This window comes from Cynoglossus semilaevis, chromosome 5 (genome assembly GCF_000523025.1).
Source record: "Cynoglossus semilaevis isolate Cse_v1.0 chromosome 5, Cse_v1.0, whole genome shotgun sequence".
Lineage (NCBI taxonomy): Eukaryota > Metazoa > Chordata > Actinopteri > Pleuronectiformes > Cynoglossidae > Cynoglossus > Cynoglossus semilaevis.
In genome coordinates this window covers 14,019,705-14,040,522 of record NC_024311.1, presented here as the reverse complement: position 1 = coordinate 14,040,522, position 20,818 = coordinate 14,019,705, and the positions used below count along the sequence as shown (strand labels likewise).

Here is a 20,818-nt window from a genome sequence, read left to right as displayed (position 1 = left end):
CGTCTTTGTTCAGGAGTTGCAGTTGATCCACTTATTTTTAGGCAGTGAGTTAACTTTTTCCAAAATATGGGGCGTGTGCTCGAATCTGGAGATTGGTTATTTGTCTTTGAAGTTGATCAACATCTGGAGCGCTTTCTCCTGTCTGTTACAGCCCGCTGAGCTAGAAGCTAAATGTATTGCACTGGTAATGAGATCCAGAGCTCCTGTTTATCCTGCAGGCAGCTGCCCCCCTTTTTACTATCTCCCCCTCCTCATTTCCTTAACATATGGATCTTTGCATTACTCCTGCTCCCCCCCCCCAACTCCCCCTTCTTTCAAACTCTGAAGTTAATTTACACTGACTTCTTCCATGTATATTTCTCCGTTCCCTCCTCCTCCTCATCCCACTTTCATTTGGTGCTGTTTGGATTTTTTTTTTTTTGCTTCACCACATCTGACAAGCATGTGCTGTAAAAAGTTTTTTCTCCCCCGGTGCCCCTTTAGGAAGCCTCACATAATCAGCTTCGGTTCGAGGTACTTTAGAGAGAGCAGGGTTGAGGGTAGAGGCAGTCACAGAGAGAGAGAGGTCCAGCAGAAAGAACAGGGGAGTCAAGAGGTGCAGAAAAACACGCAGAGTTGTGGTAAATATTAAAGAAGTTTGTGCTTGAGAAAAAATGGGAGTCCAGCCAACTGGCATAGTCTAAGTTCTCCAGCTAAGCTCTAAAAAGTCGGAGACAGCCCAGACTTCAACCCACACGGACTCGAGTCTCCTCTGAACACTGTCGGCTGCAGTATGGCTTCTCTGTAGGGGAGCTGCATTCAGGGAGACGGTGTCTTTTGGACATCTTATCGCCATCTGTGGGACCTTAATTGCACAGGCTCCACAGTGCTGCTGGTTTGCAAATATTAAGACTCATAGCTGCTGTACAATGGCCTGGCACCATGGAGTGTGAGATTGATTTCTACAAACATTTTGCCTGGCTCAGAAAGGTAAGACAGTTTTGCATGCAAACCCCTTTGTGCCACGGTAATTACACAGAGCCGTGCTGTGTTTGTGTGCTCCAGCAGAGTCGCTGCCTTTACAACATAATTACAGTTGTTGCGGTGGTTGATTCTGGAGGACGACTTGTTTTGTTTGTGAGTTAAAGAGTCTTGCTGCAGAATATGAAAACAACCCTGTGGACTGACACATTATTGACTATTGATTATGTGCCACCAGCTTCACACCTCAGGTCAGAGGTGCAGTAGGTGGTGCTGCTCCATCAGGTTTAGATGAAGCCACTGAATGGATTTGTTCAAAGACAGTCCTGCGGGGCAGCAGTGGTACTTGTAAAGTTATATGTGGTCACTGTCTGTTTTTTTTTTTAGTCAAAACAAACAAATTATTAATGAATGAATAAATTAAGTCCATCATTTGGTTAGGTATTGTTGTGAAATTATTTTTACATTTAAACCTATTGTAGGTACTGATATGATAAATCTTTAGCTGATTGAAGGAATGCATCAGTAGAATTATTTTAACAGTATTTCTGGGTAACCGGCAACATTTTTGACATATGTTTTGCTACATTTCACATATTTGTTGACTGACTTCTCTTTAATTTATCACCACAGTTTACAAGTTACTCCCAGCGTTGATTTCAGGTTCAGTAACATCTAGTCCTTGGGAAGGATTTTGTGTCCTTTCCTGTGTTTGATTCCTGTCCTTGATTTATGACCTGATTTATTTAATGCATTGTTTCCCAAATACTGGGTCGCAACCCTCAGGTGGGTCGCAAGAGATTTTTTTCTGGGTCATCTCACATTATGTTTCCCAGGAGTTTACGAATATTGTCTGCGAAGGTTTGTGACTTCTAAAATATGGGTCCCCAGAAAAAAAGTTTGGGAAACACCGATTTAATGGACAGTAACATATGATTAAATTCCTTAAGTAGAAATCAGACGACACTATTTTAACAATTTCTCATGTAAAATCAGACGACACTATTTTAACAATTTCACATGTAACTCTTACTCTCTTACTGTGTTTAATTTTCCAAAACAAGTTTGTTCCTCACTTGCCTTTAATTCAACTTTCTTTAAAACCAACAGGAAACTCTGTATCCTGTGGAGAATGGTATAATTCCCCTGCTCATCCAGTTCTATATGGAGTCTGTGGCTTTTTTTTCCTTTATAATCCAACCTTGTTTCCCATACATAGTTAAAGACACAGATGCCATAACAATAGGCCGATGTAAAAAACGAAACTCTTCCCATGGTATATATTTAAAAACCTGTCTACATTTTGACTGAAGTCTCCTTAAATAAGAGATGGACTGGATCCCTGGATGTGGGGAAAGGTAAATGGATGCACATGTCAGCTGAGATCATTTCCTGCTCCTTCCAACGACAGGGAGCCTTTGTACAGAACATACACACAATCCTGCCGACATTAAAAACCCATTACGTCTCACTGCCTCCATGAGGATTTTTTTTTTTGAAGCGCGTGACTGTGGGTGATTGTCAAAACAATCAGGTAAAATGTTAATTAAAGACATTTAAACTAAAAGTCAGAAAGAAATTAAAAGCAGAAGGTTGAGAATTGGTTGAAGGAGAACAGCAAACAGAACTATTTTTAGAAAACTGTATGTATACTGTATACAGTACTGCCATTACGAACAGAGTTTTTGTTTGTCGTTTCTCTGAGAATATCATTACAAGTGCAATGTAACATGAATGGTTCATGCACTTCCCACTTCCCTAACCCATTCTTTGTAGTCCTCGTCTTTTGAACGTTGATAACATTTTAAACATTATAAAATCGTAGTATTATTATTTATTTATTTATTATTTATGTATTTAATTTGTAGTATAACAACCTACCAATGAAAACACCTTCACCCACTTGAAAAAATAAAATAAAAAGAATTGTCAAAAAACCAAGAAAAAATATGCTCATGCATAGAAATGTATTCTAAAAAAACTGAAATAATTAATATATATATTTTTTACAAACTTCACTGCCAAACGTTAAGCCTAAACATTGAAAATAGTAGCCTTCTGCTGTCATATAACGTTCAACCACACAGTTTGGGTTTTTATTGTAAAATGTAGAGTCTCTATTAAAAGCTTAGGAATATTTGAAAATAATTACAAACCACACGAAGGTATGATGGACGACGGGCCTTGTAATGGAACCACAATTGTGGCTGAAAGTCTGTAGTTTCTGAGAAATTCAACCTCTATGTTGGAACTTTGACTGAGTTTTGAAAACCGATGGCTCTGAGGAATCCCACACCACGCAGTTCAGACGTCACATGACGTTTTGTCATCTGGTGAGGAGACTCACTGAGAGACCTTTACTGGTGAATTAAGAGCTGTAAACCTATTGAACGACTGATGACTGAACTGTCGGTTCATTGATGTTAAAAAGTGACTTCCTGTTTTGCAGGTAAATCGTCATCCTAACAGCAACAGTGACTCCTACCAGGAACGTTTGTCACGGCTGGAGGGAGACAAGGAGTCGCTCGTTCTGCAGGTGTGTTAAGCCACTCTTCTGTTAATGAATATATATAGTTTGTTATATTAAAAAATTGTCAAAGACAAAAACAAGGGAACTCTGTTTAACACAGTTCAAACAGACACGAGGCTCCAGCAGGAGTGAGGATTGATAGCAGTCTGCTGCCTGTAAAATTAGAACTAGATCATTTTTCAGCCAGAGCAAAGAAACAAGGATCCAGAGGTCAAAGGGCAAAGATACTGTCGATCACAGCATTGTGTTGTAAAGGTTGTGTAACTGTGTCGACGGGTGAGGCAGAGTAAGGACGGAGCTGGTGCTGTTTCAACACCTTTGAGTGTCTTTTGCGTGACGTGTTCGACAGGTACATATGAGTGTGTGTGTGCGTAGGTGTGTGTATTGGCCTCAGGACTGTTGAACAAGTGCACGTCTCAGCCAGCTTGAGGCTAGCACTGCCATGCGTCATGGCATGTAGGTGTGAGCGTGAGCAGGTGCCACGGTTGTTCTGAAAAAATCTGCTCCAGTTGGCACGGTGGCCCCGACATCTAACGGGTGATTAGTGATCAGGTTGTTTTTTTCTTTCATGTTTTTTATTCATTATTAATGCTGACAGCCCTGGAGCCAAGGCTGTGTCTCAAGCACAATGGCTCCTTCAGTTCTCAGTAAATTAAATATTTGTTTAGTCTGGCACAGAAGCAGACCTTAATCAAACAACTGGAAAAGATGTTAAAGTCCAGGGTTTGTCCTAATGGGAGATAATCAAATAACAATGGAGAGAAGTCAGACTTCTTTGTATTTTTTTTAGCTTTCTGTTGCATTTTGTCCTTGTTCTAAGTCCAATCACAGAGCAATCAGCACGTAAATGTTATTTTAGTTATGTATGTCAACTGAACTGCCCTGTAAAAAGTCCAGCAGGAACTCTACCTGTGGCAAAAGGACATTTGGTCAAAATGGAACAGAAACTGAAAGTGAGTTAAAAAAATTTTGTTTAGAGGAAAATAAAGGGTAAAGGTAAAAGATGATGATGATAAAAAGTGTTACATTTACCCAGAGGTTCTGGTGTCAAACAATCTGAACTTTTATTCATCTGTTCAGTCAGCTACTATTAGAGACACTCTACCATATACCACACAGTAAACTAAAGAATACTCGATGATTACCAGTTAAGGACATTTCTGTTTTACATTTACTCTCTGTGTCTGAATACTCGATGATTACCAGTTAAGGACATGTTTTACATTTACTCTCTGTGTCTGGTAAAAACAGGTGAGTGTGCTGACAGACCAGGTGGAAGCTCAAGGCTCCAAAATCAGTGACCTGGAAAGTTCCCTGGTGGAGTATCAGCAGAAACTCAACAGCACAGAGGAGATGCTGCAGCAGGTACACAGTTTTACTTCGATCGTCACGCTGTAATGTATTGAACAGGGTATATCTCCGAACCAACCTGTTGGATTGAATTCAGGAAACTCTGACTCTCTACCGTCCACAACATCAAGGGCTGTCATTTCATTGTTGTTCGTAGGGTTTTTGATGATTTATCTAAGCTCTCTGCAAGTCTGCAGTATGGGACGGCTCCTGCGTCCTGGGAAGAAATTCCTCACTTAAATTCCAGTGCATCTGGCTCCACGTACCCTTGGCAACCCAGATATTAAAGATACTCATAACGTCAACAACGTTCCAGCGCAACGTCTGTTGGAGACAGTGCCTTGTTTTTTTTTTTCCAGAGCCAGACTGGTCTGTCTAGGCAGGTGATTACAACATAACAGGACACGCCCCCTCGCAACCTGTGACTGAAGTCAGTGAGTGTCTGAGTACACAAAGAAGAGAGACAGATCAGGAAAGATTAAGCAAGAGAGGGAGAGAGAGAGGGAGAGAGAGAGGGAGAGAGAGGTGGAGAGAGGTGGAGAGATGGGAGGGAGGAATGATAGGGGTGGTACTAGTTTTATGAGAACTCAGGGATGATTATCTACAACTTTCAGTTCAGTTGCTCTTGACTTCAAATGGACAGAGATTTAGCCGAGCGGCCGTGAGGAGCCTCAATCAAAAGGGATTTCAGAAACAGTGACCATTGTTAGAAAACCAATGCATCACAGTGCAAAAGATGTCGGTTTGAAGACACCCTCGAGTGGACACTGCAGTAAGATGAACCAGGTATTACACTGAACATTTGAGCTCCTCGTATGATGTGAATTTCACAGAGTGCCAGTTCTGAAAAATGTCAAAATGCTCTATAATTAGTCTGATTTGTTGTAAAGGCTCAGTCTTCTGCCCAGCTCTACTGTACGTGTGCAGTGAATGGAAGGCCAGGCAGGACTGGTTTCTCAGAGACGTGGTCATTATGAGGCTTTGGACGTGAGCCGTAAATCTCTTCCCGGTGACAAAGCTCTAATATTTTCCATGTGCAGGCTGGGAAAAGCCCAGATATTTTTCCAAAGCCAGACTTTTAAACGGACTTCTCCACGTGTACCCTTAGCCTTCCTCGCATGCTCATTTCTGGACTTTAAGTGATTTAGCACCTGCTTGACATCAACCAAATTAGTCATACATCTGCCGGCAGTGCCAGGGTTACGAGACTTAACGCTGACAGCCACTAAAAAGCAACAGTAGCAGGAGGTGGCGGTGCAGCGGCGCTCTACACCTGCCTCCACGCCAGGTCTGAGTGGCGCACGGTTCACACCCGGTCAGGAGAATGCACCTGTCGCAGTTATTTTGATGTTCTTTGTATGGATGTTTTGCATGCTTCTGGCACCTCCCCTCCACTCCCCTCCCTCACCCACACCCACCCCCACCCCCTCTGCTGTGTACTTTGACTGAGCTGTGAAATAGGCATTATAAATAGTGGTCATGGGTTGTGTATATTTAGCCACTCAAACAGAGTCTGAAACCAGTGGGTTTGTCTGAGGAGAGCGTCACTACAGAGCTGCTGGTGGACCCTGCCTCATATTTAATGTTGTCTTTGTCCAGTAAGTACTGTCTCTACGGGGACTTTGAAGGAATAAGGTGTGTGTGTGTGTGTGTGTGTGTGTGTGTATACGTCTTGACATGTGGTTTTTTTTTTACTCTCGCTCTGTGCTGTCGCTGACAGGAACTCCTGCATAGGACGTCACTGGAGGGTCAGAAGCTGAGTCTTATGGGGGAGGTGTCCTACCTGAAACTCAAACTGGCCGACATGGAGGGAAAACAGCAGAGCAACGGAGCCGAACGACAGCACAAAGCAGAGGTATGACTCTGCTGATTTATGAAGCCAGACGTCTGTCAGAGTGAATGTACACAGGAGTTGGTTTAACACCTAGGTTACAGCGAGGTTTAGGCTTGATTTGATCCAGCCTCATTCAAATCATGGCTCGGGGGCTAATCTTCGCACTAATATGGGTTGTTCGTGGCCCATGTGGAATGTTGACTGAGTTTAGGATCAATCTGTTTCACAATAAAATGTAGATTATTTATATTTTATTTGTAATTTGTAGCAGCAATGTTGGCTTTTTTTCCTGGACTCACTATATCTGGAGTCTTCTTTAGATGCTGTGGTTTTGGTTGTTTTCATAGTAACATTTTAGCTTTCAGCAGTAACAGTACTTTTTGTGACAACATTGTGGAATAAATGAGGATCACATTTTTTCCACTTTTTCTCGTGTTATCTGATGTTTTATAATATGCATTAAATATGAGAGAAGCTGTTGCTAAATAGATGAATCAAATGGAATTAGGTTACAGATTTAAAAAATGAATGTAGGCAGTTTTTAATGCAGTGTCATGGGTAGACTCGCTGTATCACAGAAGGAGCAGTTTGTCCTCAGGCAAATTATATTAACCTCACCCTAAAAAAGTGATTTATCTGCTTTCATGTTCTATGATGTAACCCATGGCTTTATTCATACTCGTTTGTTTTTCTCCGATGACTGAATGTAACTTCTGCAACACTTCAATCCCTGGAAATTTAAATCAACTCTGCAGGAATGATGAGGGCAAACACAAAAATGTCCTGATGGATCTAACCTTGAAGTCAGCTGCTGATTTTATGGACGACCGTAAACACTTTTCTGGAAGGATATAGGGGAACAGTCACCAAAAAGTCCTGACTGTGTTGTTTCTGGACAAAGTCTACAGGAAAAAAAATGCTCCAGTGGGTTTAATTTTTTTTTCCCCCTAGTTTATACCAAATCATGTGTTTGCTTAAGACTCACGCGCTGGGCTGCCAGCGGACATCCTAGGCATTTAGTGAAGGGGAAAAGGTGCAGTTTAATGTGACGGGATACTGCAGTGTGTAGTTACTGTAAAAATATTACCAGTCAAAGAGTCTTTGTGTCCACAGGTTGAGACAGTTGAGGTAGAGTCTGTGTTGCGTGCAGGATGTAATGCAGAGAAGTGTGTTTATAGTGGAGATAGGACGTTAGCTGATTATGCTAAACAAAAAAATCAACTTTACATTTGACTAATATTTGACTCACAAAGTCAGAAGTTATTTAAGCAGGAAAAAAAACTGCTGCAGTTGTTCTTACTCTCGTCTCCCTTCACTCTGTGTACACACCCGACTGTCTCCTCAACAGCTGTTTGGACTTAAAAAGAAAAGGGGGAAAAATCTGCTTTCTCTGGTTAAGTGGCCTCCCACGTGCTTTATCTACTATATAAACATGTCTGCACATATGCACACGCACATGCGAGCCTCCGAGCCGTGGAGCCAGAGTAAGCTGCTGGTTAAATTTAGCCAGGGAGGCACTTCATATCATCTGTCATATCCGCCGCACCAGATCCCGAGGGAGACTTCCTGTGTCCGCAGTCCGAGCATAACTTGGCTGTTGTTTACCCCCGCCCCCCCTCTAAAGAAACACATGTTACAGATCACCTCAGAAAACATGACAAATCTTTCACCTAGTTTGCAGTTCAGGAATGCAAATTTGTCACCCGGACAATAAGATATTAGCCAATGTTTCAAAGTCACACGCACACTCACACAAACAGGCTTTCAGTTCAGTTTGGATTCAAATCAGCAACAATGACTTGCGCCATAAGCAGCAACAAACAATGACGAAAAAACAAAGATGAGAAAACAAAGACTGATATGAAAACACGAAAAACTGAGAAGTAATAAAAACGGTATCAGAGGCATCGGCACGCATTTTATTTTCCCTTTTTCTATCCAAAACTATTTAATTAAAGCAGAATGTCTCTAGAATTCATCATTTTAAGGCAACAGGAAATTGGATTTGGATTAGATTAGTTTTTGGCCATTTTTCCCTCTTTTCTTTTCATGCCTTCTCACTTCAAATTTAGTCAGTTGTATATTTACAAATATTTCATGATTTGCTACATGTTTTACTGCAAACTTCACATAAGATTCATAAAAATACTGCCATTAAATCATTGCATTTTCTTCATGTTGGTGGTCTATTACACCACTAACAACGATGAAACTGACCAGGTCAGAGCTGCTTCCATATACTAGATGTATACAGTATTGCAGTATTTGGAGTATACCACAAAGGATATGTGTTGGGTTTTGGTGCACTGAGCTCTAAATGTTAAAAGTCAGGTTATCCAGAAAAGAAGTCTTCAAAAAAAAAAAAAAAAAAACTGCCCAAAATATCGTTGAAGAATACACCTTCAGTACAGCTACCCCCTTTTCTCTCCCCTAACACTTCTCTCAATTATCTCTCCCCCCACTGCGTCTGTCAGACCGTGGTTAATTTCATTAGTGAACTGCAGGAGCAGATGTGTAGGTTTCAGGAGGAGATCAATAGCAAGATCCAGGGGAAACAGGCCTCCGAGGTGCCGCCTGACGGCAGCTCCTCTGCAGTCGGCTGCCCTGAACCCACAGAGGATCAGCTGCCCTCCAAACCTGGACCATCCTGTGACAGAACCTCGGCGGTTTGTCTCGAAGGAGCTCAAGATGGTCCTAATGGAAGCACAGACGTCCTGGAGGAGGGCAGCTCAGAGGCAGAGCAGCAGCTCCACGGTGTAGGCACCGCGCTGCCAGCATGACTTTAATGCTGTGTTTGGAGTGGGGGTGTTTTTGCATTTTCACTCAGCATCGGTGTGACACAACTAATGCCGACAAATGTATTTCATGTGATTGGGTGTTGTGTGCTACGACAGAACAATGTTCAAACTAAAACACGTCACGTTGTGATTTAATCCTGTTATTGGACTGAGGGAGTGTTTGGTATTTTAACAGTAAACAGTCTAATCTCTGAGGTGGGGTCACGTTAGGTCGACGTACCACTGATGGTCAGCCGTTACGTAAGGTAAAAGGTTGTGCTTGCAGTTTGATAAAAATGCTAATGATGATAATATGATAATAGCCAATAGCTTCCTATTCCTACAAGTTTTATGTCTTTGAAATTGCATCTTGTATTAGCATCAATGTCTAAATGCAGTAAATCTCTCATTAAAAGTTACCTACTGATGCATGGTTGTTGTTTTTTTCTACAAAACAATCGTACAGGTTTTACTGAAGGAGCTCCGTATTCTAAAGGAGAAAGTGGAACATCTGGAGGAGCAGAAGCTGCAGTACGAGAAGAAACTAAAAGCAACAAAGGTAAAGTGAACTTCTGATTTTCACGCAGACTAGACTTAGACTGAAACACTCCACAGTTGCCCAAATTCCACTAACAACTGTCCACTCAACTTTCCTTAATGCTGTCCAATCTGATGTTCCAGCCAATAAAGTGAGTCATTTCCCTCTGTGCACACTCTCAATCATTCCGTGACACCTACTGTGTGTTTTCTTAAGAAGCCTGAGAGCCATTATTACACTTTCTATAGTCAAGAACCATATAAATACAGTCACAATGGCCCAGTCCTTGGATCGAACTTGTGTGAGTTGTCATAACTTTGAAAAATGACCCCAATCCAACTCTTCTCGATGAAATTATATTTTCTCCCTGTGCCTTTTTATTAAAATAAAAAAGTTTTTATTACACAAAACTGCATTATACGCTGCCTTGTCCGATGTCAGCTGTAATAGACTTCAGGATTAAACATTAGAAGCTGAATAATGGAGTGATCCACATGCCTGACTGGTTTTGGTTTTCAGAGGCAGTCGACCCTGTGAGATGTCCAGTACAGTGGGAAACTAAAAAAACTTTTTTGAAAATATCCATAAAACTCTATGATTGAAAAAAATCTAGATTGAGAGTCTTCTATTTCTGTCCAGATGCTGTGTTGTAATGTTGTCCGCCAATCGATTCTGTTTAGCCTGCTTGCTAATGTCAAACAGGCTAATGTGCGGTTATGTGATCCACATTTGTGGTATTTTATTCATCTTTAGTCTTAATCTGATATTTGAATGAAATGTGGAGCTTGCTTGCTAACAGCAAAACATCCAACAAACAATCCTGGTCTTTCTTGAATGTAATCCAAAGTGAAGGTGGATGTTTGACCCCTGATCAGAGTGGCCCTTCCATGTACTGGAATGGGAACTCAACCTTTGAATCCAAACAATTATCCGATTCTGTTTAGCCTGCTTGCTAATGTGCGGTTATGTGTGGGCAGATCCACATTTTGTGTCATTTTATTCATCTTTAGTCTTAATCTGATATTTGAATAAAATGTGGAGCTTGCTTGCTAACAGCAAAACATCCAACAAACAATCCTGGTCTTTCTTGAATGTAATCCAAAGTGAAGGTGGATGTTTGACCCCTGATCAGAGTGGCCCTTCCATGTACTGGAATGGGAACTCAACCTTTGAATCCAAACAATTATTACTGTGTCATGGCTGATAGTCCAGATAAGCCCCTCCCACTGTAGTTCATATCATACACACGCATTGTGGAAATGTGACCACGCATACTGTTCATCACAAAACTTTGTCAAACATCAATGGAGAAGAAATAATGTTTCAAAAACTCCCCCAAAAAATTGATAATTTTCTTCTTGCATTCCTGAATTTTTGTTTTGTTTTTTGTGCAGCGTGTGCCTAAAAAAGAGGGGATGAGTTTGAGATCAATATTTGTCTCTCCTTCAACAAACCAGAGAGCTATCCAAAGATGTTTTGGTGTGTGCTGCATCAAATTTGGCTGTGTATTTTTACTCTAGTTTCTAGTTTGGAAACCCACTGGTATATTCCTCTGCCTGGCGTTGTGTTTACCACCATCTGTTTTTTTCCATTCGCGACGTACTTCAAAACAAACTATAAACTCTGCAAATTGGGCTACAATTTTGGTGCGCTAAAGACCCGGGGGAAAAGCTGCAGGGCTTTGTTGTGGAGTCTTAAATAACAATGGTAGTAGATCTCACACAGACTCAGCCGAGGACGTGTGTGACGGCCCTTTAAATCAGTCGCCTGTCTTTCAACTCTCGTGTTTGTGAATGTGAAAGTGCTTTTGGCAGTGCGTGTTCAAACAGATGTGTTGGCGAACGCACTGCAGCGCTGTGCGTGTGTGTGTGAGACCCGTGTGTCGTGACTTCTCCATGTGTGACACCTACAGGCAGAGATCATCGGCCTTCAGCAGCTTCTGCTCACCAAGAACGCAGAGATCGAGAGCCTGCACACACAGCTGTTGACCAGACCCTGTCTGTCCACCGAGAGCTCGGAGAGAGGTAAGCACAGCTAACATCAGCCCAGTGTTTTTTAACCTTGGGGTCATGACCCCACATGCGCTCACCTGGAACTCAAATGGGGTCGCCTGAAATGTCAACTAATCATTATTCTGTAACACCACACACAATATTCAACAACTGGATTCTTTCGATGTCATGAGTTGATATGAGATGCTGCAGGATAATAAAATGTCACTCATCTGCGTCTCTATATCAGCACAACAATATAACAAACCTGATCAAAATCTAATTCTAGAAAAACAAATGTCTCTGGGGTTGCCAGAAATCCATGATGTCAAAATGGGGTCATGAAACAACGGCACCAGCCTGTCCCCAAGAGAGTTACCTGATGGGTGACTCTGCTGATAACTCCTGTTTGAACCCATTCATTTGAGGTTAACGCTGTGGGAAAGTTCAACCTGTCTTATCATGCATCTCTCTCTCTCTCTCTCCCTTTCATTTCATGCCTCTCTCTCTCAGATGAGATTTACAGAAGGAGGCTTGGTGCCAAACGTAAGCCTGAAGTGTCTTGGCCATGGCTGACTGTGTTTACGTCTGTTTTCTCTTCCATGGATGACTGTCTTTATTCTATTATCTGTTATTTCCTGCTGGTGTCGGGAAACAGATGTGACTCCTACTGTTGGGTTTCCATACTATTGATGAGCTGTCTTTTTGTCTTTGTGGATTACAGTCCTTTTTGTACTCAATTGTGGCTGTCACAGATAAACACTTCTGGGACACTTGCTTAATTGAATCAATGTCACTCGCAAGCGGGACTGCTTCTGTTGGCGTCAAAAAGTTCAACTTGGTTTCTATGCTTATGTGTCAGGCTGACAGAGTTTGATTCTACTGGGTCACATTTTACTGCTTAGTACCAAAACCTTCAGGAGACCAAAGGCCTCTCTGTGAAAAACATCGTCTGAAGATTTAGGGACTATGGTTTTGAAGCAGTCCTCTAACTGGAGGTAGTTTGTGGGTGCAGACCCTTTAGCTAACCTCTGGGCCGGCCCCAGCAGCAGTGCTGTTCAGTAGGTAGATGGCAACACCTGTGGTGTAAAGTGCCCTGATAAAATACAGAGCTTTTCATCCCAAGAATCGACGTCTTAACTAGTGGTGTTAAACTCGCGGGCCGCAGGCCACTTCCAGCCCAAAGACCCCTCACGTCTGGCTCCTGACTAGATGTTAACAAACATTTTGCATTTGAGGTTTATTTTGTAGAATTAATTTTTTAAATTTTTAATTGCTCGTCTGGCTCCTGACTAGATGTTAACAATAATTATGAGGTTTATTTTGTAGAGTTTATTTTTAATTGCTATTTTTTTCAATGATTTCAATGCTTTGGTCAGTTATTTAAGAAAGAGAGTTTGCTCCATAGCATTATACAGTACTTCTACAGCACAAAAATACTTTGGGTGTTCTTTGTATTGAACATCCTCTAATGAAACGGTGGTGACAGCGGTGGCCCCCAGCTGTGTTTCCTGTATTTCCACTACTGTCACAGTCTGGTGAGGATCATAGAAATGAGCTCTGTGCCTGGTAGACCAGTTACCATCACATTCCCATCGTCTACAGTTCATTATGCTCACTTGCTCAGACCAGTCCACATTAAAACTCAACTTCCTCTGTTATTGCCTGTTAGCCTGGAAGTCGCTCCGGTAACCGCTGTTGCTGGAGCACTCACTTTGACAGACACACAAAGAATATGTGTCTGTCTTGTCACAGGAAAGATTTGTAAAAAATACTTTGGTTTACCATCGGCCATTAGCTACACGTACTGCAGACATCTGACTAAAACATCTGGTTTACAGCTAAGACTTTCCACTTGTGCTGGCACTGTTGTCCAACAGCAGAGCAGCTCCTAGAACCGATGCAGTCGGTCTGTGCAACCGTGGTCTGAAAGAGTAAAAGTATTTCACGGTATTGTTTACTGACTGTACCTGAAGGACATATGTTTCCAGTCTGACGTGACCTACAGTAGTAATGCACTTCCAGATGATGGAACAGTGCAGTTCAGTAGAGGTAGTTACTAAAACATTTCGCTCCTACAGACACAATAAAGTCATACACTATTTCTGTGAGCAGTATTACTGGGCTTCAGATAGATTTTCTGTTTACTCCTAAAATACCTCAGAAGGTAGACTTCAGCAGGTGGACAGTCTGAGGTTTGGGTTGGGTTGGGTTGGCAGAATGGGCTGCAAAGAATCTGAAACTCTGTTGCTCGAGCGTGGTGTTTGTCAAGGTCATTTGAAGAAGCCTTTGAAATAGGAGAGTCCGGTTGAAGTAAAGTGACGGAGTATTTAGGAACAGCTAATATGACAGACAGACCCTGACAGGGACCCTGACCCTGACCTTTTTCCAAATTCAACCTCGTTTCTTAAATGTCTACAACATGTTCCATATAAATTACCCTTTTTTGACCTGATCCTACAGTGTCTCCATATAAATTACCCTTTTTTGACCTGACCCTACAGGGCCAAATATTTATATTTATCTCATCACATCTGTGGGACATCAGACCCCAAGCTCGGGAACCATTGCATTAGGGGCTGCTTTTTGTCTTTCTCACTTTCTAAAACGTGTGTGTTTCTGAACAACTCGTGATCCAATGACCTGAGCAGCTGTTAATAGACCGTGTTGGTTTTCCTCTTTATAGACCAGGAACTGCAGAGGCTGAGACTTGGAATGAAGACTCTGCTCGCAGCCAACAGTGAAAAGGTAAGTTGCCAGAAAAAACTGGACAACTCATCCGTTCTGTTTGTGGTCAGTGCAGCTGTGATGAACCAATGTGAGGTGCTTTACTGGGTGTGTAGAAGGGCGACCATCAGAGCAGTTAGGAAGGTTTGAAGGTAACTGTTTTTAGATATTGTCATTTCTCAGAGTCACCCCCGCTCCCCCTTCATTTATAGCACAGAGGGCCTATTGTCTTCTCCCTCCCAGAGTGTACCAGACTTTAAAGACTTACAGACACAGCTCTCCATGTAGAGCATGGCTAGAGAGAACACACACACACACGCCCCAAGGCGAGCCATTTCAGGCAAAGCCACACTGGAGTAGGCCCGATCTGCCAGGCCTAATTTTGGACTGAGCTACATTAAGAGAACCATAGCAAAACCAGGCATGGGCACCACTTCAAAAAACACAGACTGAACGCAGCTGCGTACCACAACTGAGATTCCCAGCCCAGGCCTGGGTCGATCCCCTCCCTGTCCACGGCTTTGATGTAAAGGCCATATGATGAGAGACGGCTGTTTCTGTGATGTCTGTTGGTCAGTGGTACAGAGAAGCAGATAGATAAACATCATCATTTACTTTACTGAACCTTGGACCTGCTTTAATACTGTTTGTGCAGGACCGAAGGATTGAAGAACTGACTCTGCTCCTAAACCAGTGCAGACAATTCCGAGAGGTCGCTCAATCCACGAGGCTAGGTAACCAGATAACATAATCGTCTGAGCTTTGGCTGAAGTTTTTCTATTGTTTTTGTAAGCCTTAAAAATGGCCCATCTTTTTACAAGACAGAATGTGCTTTATTTGTTTTTTCTACTCTAGCACCCTCTGCTGGCCGTTCACTACCGAATGGGAGAACCCCTTCAAGTAGCAGTGAGGAAGAAGAGCAGAGTTTGCACAAAAGTAATGATTCGGGGAGTGCAAATTCTGAGGATCAGAAATCTGAGGTGAGTCACAGATGAAGTGGTCCTGGTCCTGGAAGATACCAGGTGATTTAATCTGGTATTGTTAAGAAAGTAAAATATCTCCAAAGTAAAGAAAATATGTATTGTTAAGAAAGTAAAATATCTCCATCAACAATCGTTGAACTTTCTAATGAATGGGTTTTTATTCAATCTGGATTGAACTGCGTGACTAATGGGACCAAGTGTGAACAGGCCAAGATTGTCTGTTGGACTTGTTTGTTTTCAAAGCAGCTCATGGTAAAATAAACTACTGAGTGAACAAATCCAAACAAGGTCCAAACTGGAGAAGTGCTTTTTTAATTCCATTTACAATCTCTGCATAAAAAACGATCTGTTCTAAATCGGTTTCACCATGAAAGTGACGGTGATGGTTCACCTTTTCCAGGTTTCCACAATCAGCTCTTCGTCCCATCAAGCATCTGTTGGATCAGGTCACAAAGACACCGACTACAGGTACAGGAACAGAACTGTTTGTTGTTTTTTTTTTTACTTTCTCTTTCCTGTATTTCTCTGACATATTGGTTCCTTTGACTTTTCAGAGGAGACTCGCAGACACTGTCCAGTAGTCTGAGTGACTTAACAAACGGACCTTTGACAAAGGTATGTTTTATTTACCGAGCAAAATCCAATCTTCCCACAGATGTACGACTTTTCCTTGACCGTGAAATGACCCAGACTGCAGGCAGCACACGTTAAAAATATGTGGGGAAAAAAAGTCAAAAATCTTTACAAACTTTGGTGGAGAGAAGAAAATCACATCAAAGAACAGAGAATTTCTAATGATCAACTTCCTCCTGCTTCTCAAATGTGACGTGTTTTTACTAAATATGATGGCAACTGACTTTTCACTGAAGAAAAAAACAGATTTAAATAGAAGACCATAATAGAAGAATGTCCTGATTGTAATTTTTCATTTGCAATATGCAGAGAAATGTAATGATACTAAATTGTTTTTCATTGTTTTTTTTGTTTCTGTAGAACGGTCTCAGTGGCATGAAAAGTCAGACGATGCCTGTCAAGTCCTCACTGTCTGAGCAAAGTGAATTTGCAGAGAGCAGCAGCAGCAGTGAAGCCCAGAGTCAGAAATCTCCAGATGGGAGTGAAGATGGAGACTCCAGTCAAAGTACGCTCATTTCCACTCAGCTTCATTTAGACTGTGATATTTATAAACTAACTGCCCATCTGTGGAAATAACACCAAATACAGAAGCAGACTCTTTTTTTAGGGGAGTAATCATGAAGGTAGTCATTTCCACGAGCAGAAACACATTTGAACCGGCACACTCCAACCTGACCGGCCGTCCGTCACATCTTTGATCATGACTAATTGCAGACTCTCCTGATGCAGCAGCTGGATCTCAGGATAGACTTTCTCACCAAACACACCACACACACACACACACACACACACATGCCATTTCTCTGATTGACCACGCTCACCTCAGCTCCACCCTTCCCCTGGCGTCAGCGGCCAGGTCTAACTCCAGCTCCACCCTGATTTCTTGGCATTATCTGAGAGCTGGTGTTGCTGAGTGAGGCCCAAATGACATTTATCACAACTGGAGCGTTTCAGCTCAGAGCTGTTCTTTTTATGGCACATTAACTGATGAATGATTTGCTGAACTCAGTGGTCTGTGATTTCTGCTCTCTCTCTCTCTCTCTCTCTCTCTCTCTCTCTGTCTCCTGAATGGAGCATAAATATACAGATGCCACGTAGCTGCTCACGCACGAAAGTCTGGTAGAACTAGAAATACATTTTTGAAAGATCTAGACTAAAACTCCATGTCCTCCTGGTGCTGCTGGGAAGATACTTTTTTTTTTACTTTGTCCTCTTTTCCATGAATTGTTCGGTGAATCCTCAAGTGCGTGTTGTGAAAACAGTGTCAGGCGGAGGCACGGTGTGGACTGTTATGTGGGTGAAGGGTGTGTTTTTGAGTACGATAAAATGAGCAGAATGTGCAGGCCGGAAAATTCAATGCAAATGGTTTGAAGATGAGATTCCTGCAGGAACCCAGTATGAATTTTCCTTATTCTGTCAATGCCACAGTGACAAGAACAGAACAATAAATACTCTTCCAATAGGGGGCAGCATGTGGCTATAAAACTGAAAAAAGAGCTTTCTTCAATTCCTGCAAGTATATTAGGATTGTGTTCAACTAAACAGGCCCAAGTTTTACAAATAAATAAATAATAAATAATGTTAATACTTCCACTTTCCACTTCATCTGTTTTCCCAGGGTCTGTGGTTTTCTGACTGTAACATGTAGAAAACGTCAGCAGATAAATTAAACAAAAATGAGGTTCTGATAACGGACCTTGGTACCGTGGCTTTAATGTGCTGATTATTGAGGTTTCCTGGATTAAGGCTGCAGATGTGGACAAAGTAGCATTTAATAAAAAATGCTTGTTTCACAACTTTGTCTGCAGAAATTACGAGACATTTACTGCCCTTCACTCTAGCATTACATTTTTCATATTTCACTACATTACATCGATTTGTTTTTCTAACCTCTCAAAGGAAAGTCAGAGAGAGCTGATGACAGCACTTCAAGCAACAATTCCCCCATTCATTCAGGAGCAGCTCCACAGACCGGCCAACGAGTGGTGGGCTCACCAGAATACATGAAGAATAACAGGAGCTTCAAGAGACTCTGGGGGAAGTGAGTGGGGGCCAACACTTCAGAACATCAGCATCACGTCACAACAGATTAGTAGAACGGAGAAAAAAGACGGAACAGTGACTTGATGAGCAGACAGTTTTAGAACACACACCCAAATACCACAGTATTGGCAGTTTGAGGTTCTGTTCAGGGTCATTAATACTTTACTGTGATTAACTGTTAGGATTTATTTGATACACTTTGTGAATGTCTACGCAGACTTCGGAGGACCCAGTCTGGAGGACTCCAGTCGGCTGATCCGGATGGAGGTCCTTTTAAAAGAGGTGGTCTGAGAGCCACAGCTGGACCCAGACTGACCAGGACTCCAGAATCTTACGATTCGACGCGGTACAGCTCTGATCATTTTTCTCCCTCTCCGATCTCATGAATTAACTCTTCGAGTGTCTAATCTGTGCCTGTTTTTGTCCTGGCAGTGACATGAATATTCCATTCAGCCAGTGGACCAAGGAGCAGGTGTGTGGCTGGCTGGAGGACTACGGGCTGGGCCACTATGTCAGTCTGAGCAGACAGTGGGTCGAGAGTGGACAAACCCTGCTGTCGGCTTCACCTCAGGAGATCGAAAAGGTCAGACAGACATTTTTTTATGTCCATAATTCTGTAATTTGGATTGTTCATTACTTAATTGCAATTATTTAATCAATCTATCTATCTTTTCGCAGGAGATGGGTGTGAAGAATCCTCTGCACAGGAAAAAGCTGCAGCTGGCCTTGAAAGCCTTCACCACCAAAGTCGTAGAGAAATCTTCAGAGCTGGACCACATCTGGGTCACCAGTAAGACCACTCCACACGCTGCTGTATTTTAACCACACAGATTTTCAAATCTGGAGCACGCTCATGTCTGATGTGTGTCCCTTTCAGGATGGCTGGACGACATCGGTCTGCCTCAGTATAAGGATCAATTCCACGAGGCCCGAGTGGACGGTCGGATGATACAGTACCTCACAGTGGTGAGAATTCAAACCTGCATGGGCTAAAAAACAACAAAACAACAACAACAACAACAACCGTGTTCTATATGTGGAGACTTGAGGATCTAGAGCAGATTTGTTTTTCATCATCCTCTGCTGCTCAGCACCTGAACATCTGTTCTTGCACCGTGCTGTAGCAACACGTCGGAGGAGGTTGTGGTTAAATTATAGTCAGTGACTCAAACGTACAAAATCAGGCCCAGCAGGTCCAGTAGTATCAGGGACTGAAACACACCCAGAAACACTCAACAACAACTGAGGCCGTCTGGCACTGTTTCATACTGCTGTTGATTAGATGAATTTTGTTAATCTTTTAAAAAAAATATTCTAAACCGAACGGGAGAGATCACAAACTCTGCTTTTAAATTTATATAAAACAACTTTCAATTATTTCAACCATTAAAACTATTTACTATTTTTTAATAAAAGTCCAAAGCATTTTTTTCCAGTTCTGTATAAATGGTTACATCAGAAATCTGTGCGTTAGCTTTTATTTCTTTGGTTCCTTCCACAGAATGACCTGTTGACTCTAAAGGTCACCAGCCAGCTGCATCATCTCAGTATCAAATGTGCGATCCACGTCCTCCACGCCAACAAGTTCAACCCTCACTGTCTGAGACGGAGGAGGAGGTGACTCAGGGGCGGCGGGGTCTGACTCTACTGTGTCCGGGTTGGTTTATTTTACACTCGTTCATTCATTTCAACAACGTTTTGATGGGACAATAGTGACGGATGTGTAATCACGTCAGTTGTACACAAGATGGCGCCAGACGGACGTTACAGAATGACAGGAGAGGAATAGTGCTAACTGAGGACTTCTGTTTCGATTATAATTCTCTTCTGATGAATAATTCTGGACTCCTAAATGGTCTTTCTTTGTTCTGCAAATTGTTATAGAAACAGCCAAGTCCATCAGAGGTGGTGCAGTGGTCAAACCACCGTGTTATGGAGTGGCTTCGAGTAGTGGATCTGGCAGAGTACGCTCCTAATCTACGAGGCAGCGGAGTTCACGGGGGTCTAGTTGTAAGTGTACACACTTTTTTAAATTTTTACGAATACTTTTGATTCATCTGTGTAGTATAATAAAACTATCTCAGTACTTCAAAAAACTATAAATATTTTTTCCAAATTCAGACATCATCAAAAAGCCTGAGAACTGTTCAGTAACATGTGCCCTTCTGTGTCTCTTCTTCCTCAGATTTTAGAACCACGCTTCACCTCAGAAACTTTAGCCCTGCTGCTAAATATTCCTCCCCAGAAGACTTTGCTTCGTCGCCATCTGGCCACAGCGTTTTCAGCCCTGGTGGGAACTCAGGCCACGCAGGAGAAGAGGGAGTACGGCAACGCCACAGGCCACGTTCCACTCACAACTACTGCTAAAGTGAAGGTACAAATAAAAACACAAACATCGACCTTCTGTTATTTATCTTTCTGTTCCAACAATACATATAGACAAAATGATGGG

General features: G+C 42.2%; 1 protein-coding gene across 1 annotated transcript in view; it reads left to right on the top strand.

Moving 5' to 3' along the window:
• The first annotated feature begins 453 nt into the window (after window positions 1-453).
• The window catches only part of ppfibp2a (PPFIA binding protein 2a), a 21,441-nt gene continuing 1,076 nt past the window's right edge, over window positions 454-20,818 (top strand). Inside the window, 21 exon segments of the mRNA XM_025055675.1 lie at window positions 454-969; window positions 3,410-3,496; window positions 4,742-4,855; window positions 6,561-6,695; window positions 9,149-9,430; window positions 9,918-10,010; window positions 11,902-12,013; window positions 14,667-14,728; window positions 15,363-15,441; window positions 15,563-15,687; window positions 16,091-16,158; window positions 16,245-16,305; window positions 16,684-16,828; window positions 18,223-18,364; window positions 18,584-18,712; window positions 18,799-18,949; window positions 19,045-19,156; window positions 19,244-19,332; window positions 19,868-20,002; window positions 20,251-20,376; window positions 20,552-20,740. Of these exon segments, the coding sequence (XP_024911443.1) occupies window positions 922-969; window positions 3,410-3,496; window positions 4,742-4,855; window positions 6,561-6,695; window positions 9,149-9,430; window positions 9,918-10,010; window positions 11,902-12,013; window positions 14,667-14,728; window positions 15,363-15,441; window positions 15,563-15,687; window positions 16,091-16,158; window positions 16,245-16,305; window positions 16,684-16,828; window positions 18,223-18,364; window positions 18,584-18,712; window positions 18,799-18,949; window positions 19,045-19,156; window positions 19,244-19,332; window positions 19,868-20,002; window positions 20,251-20,376; window positions 20,552-20,740 (2,484 nt within the window). The 5' untranslated portion in view covers window positions 454-921.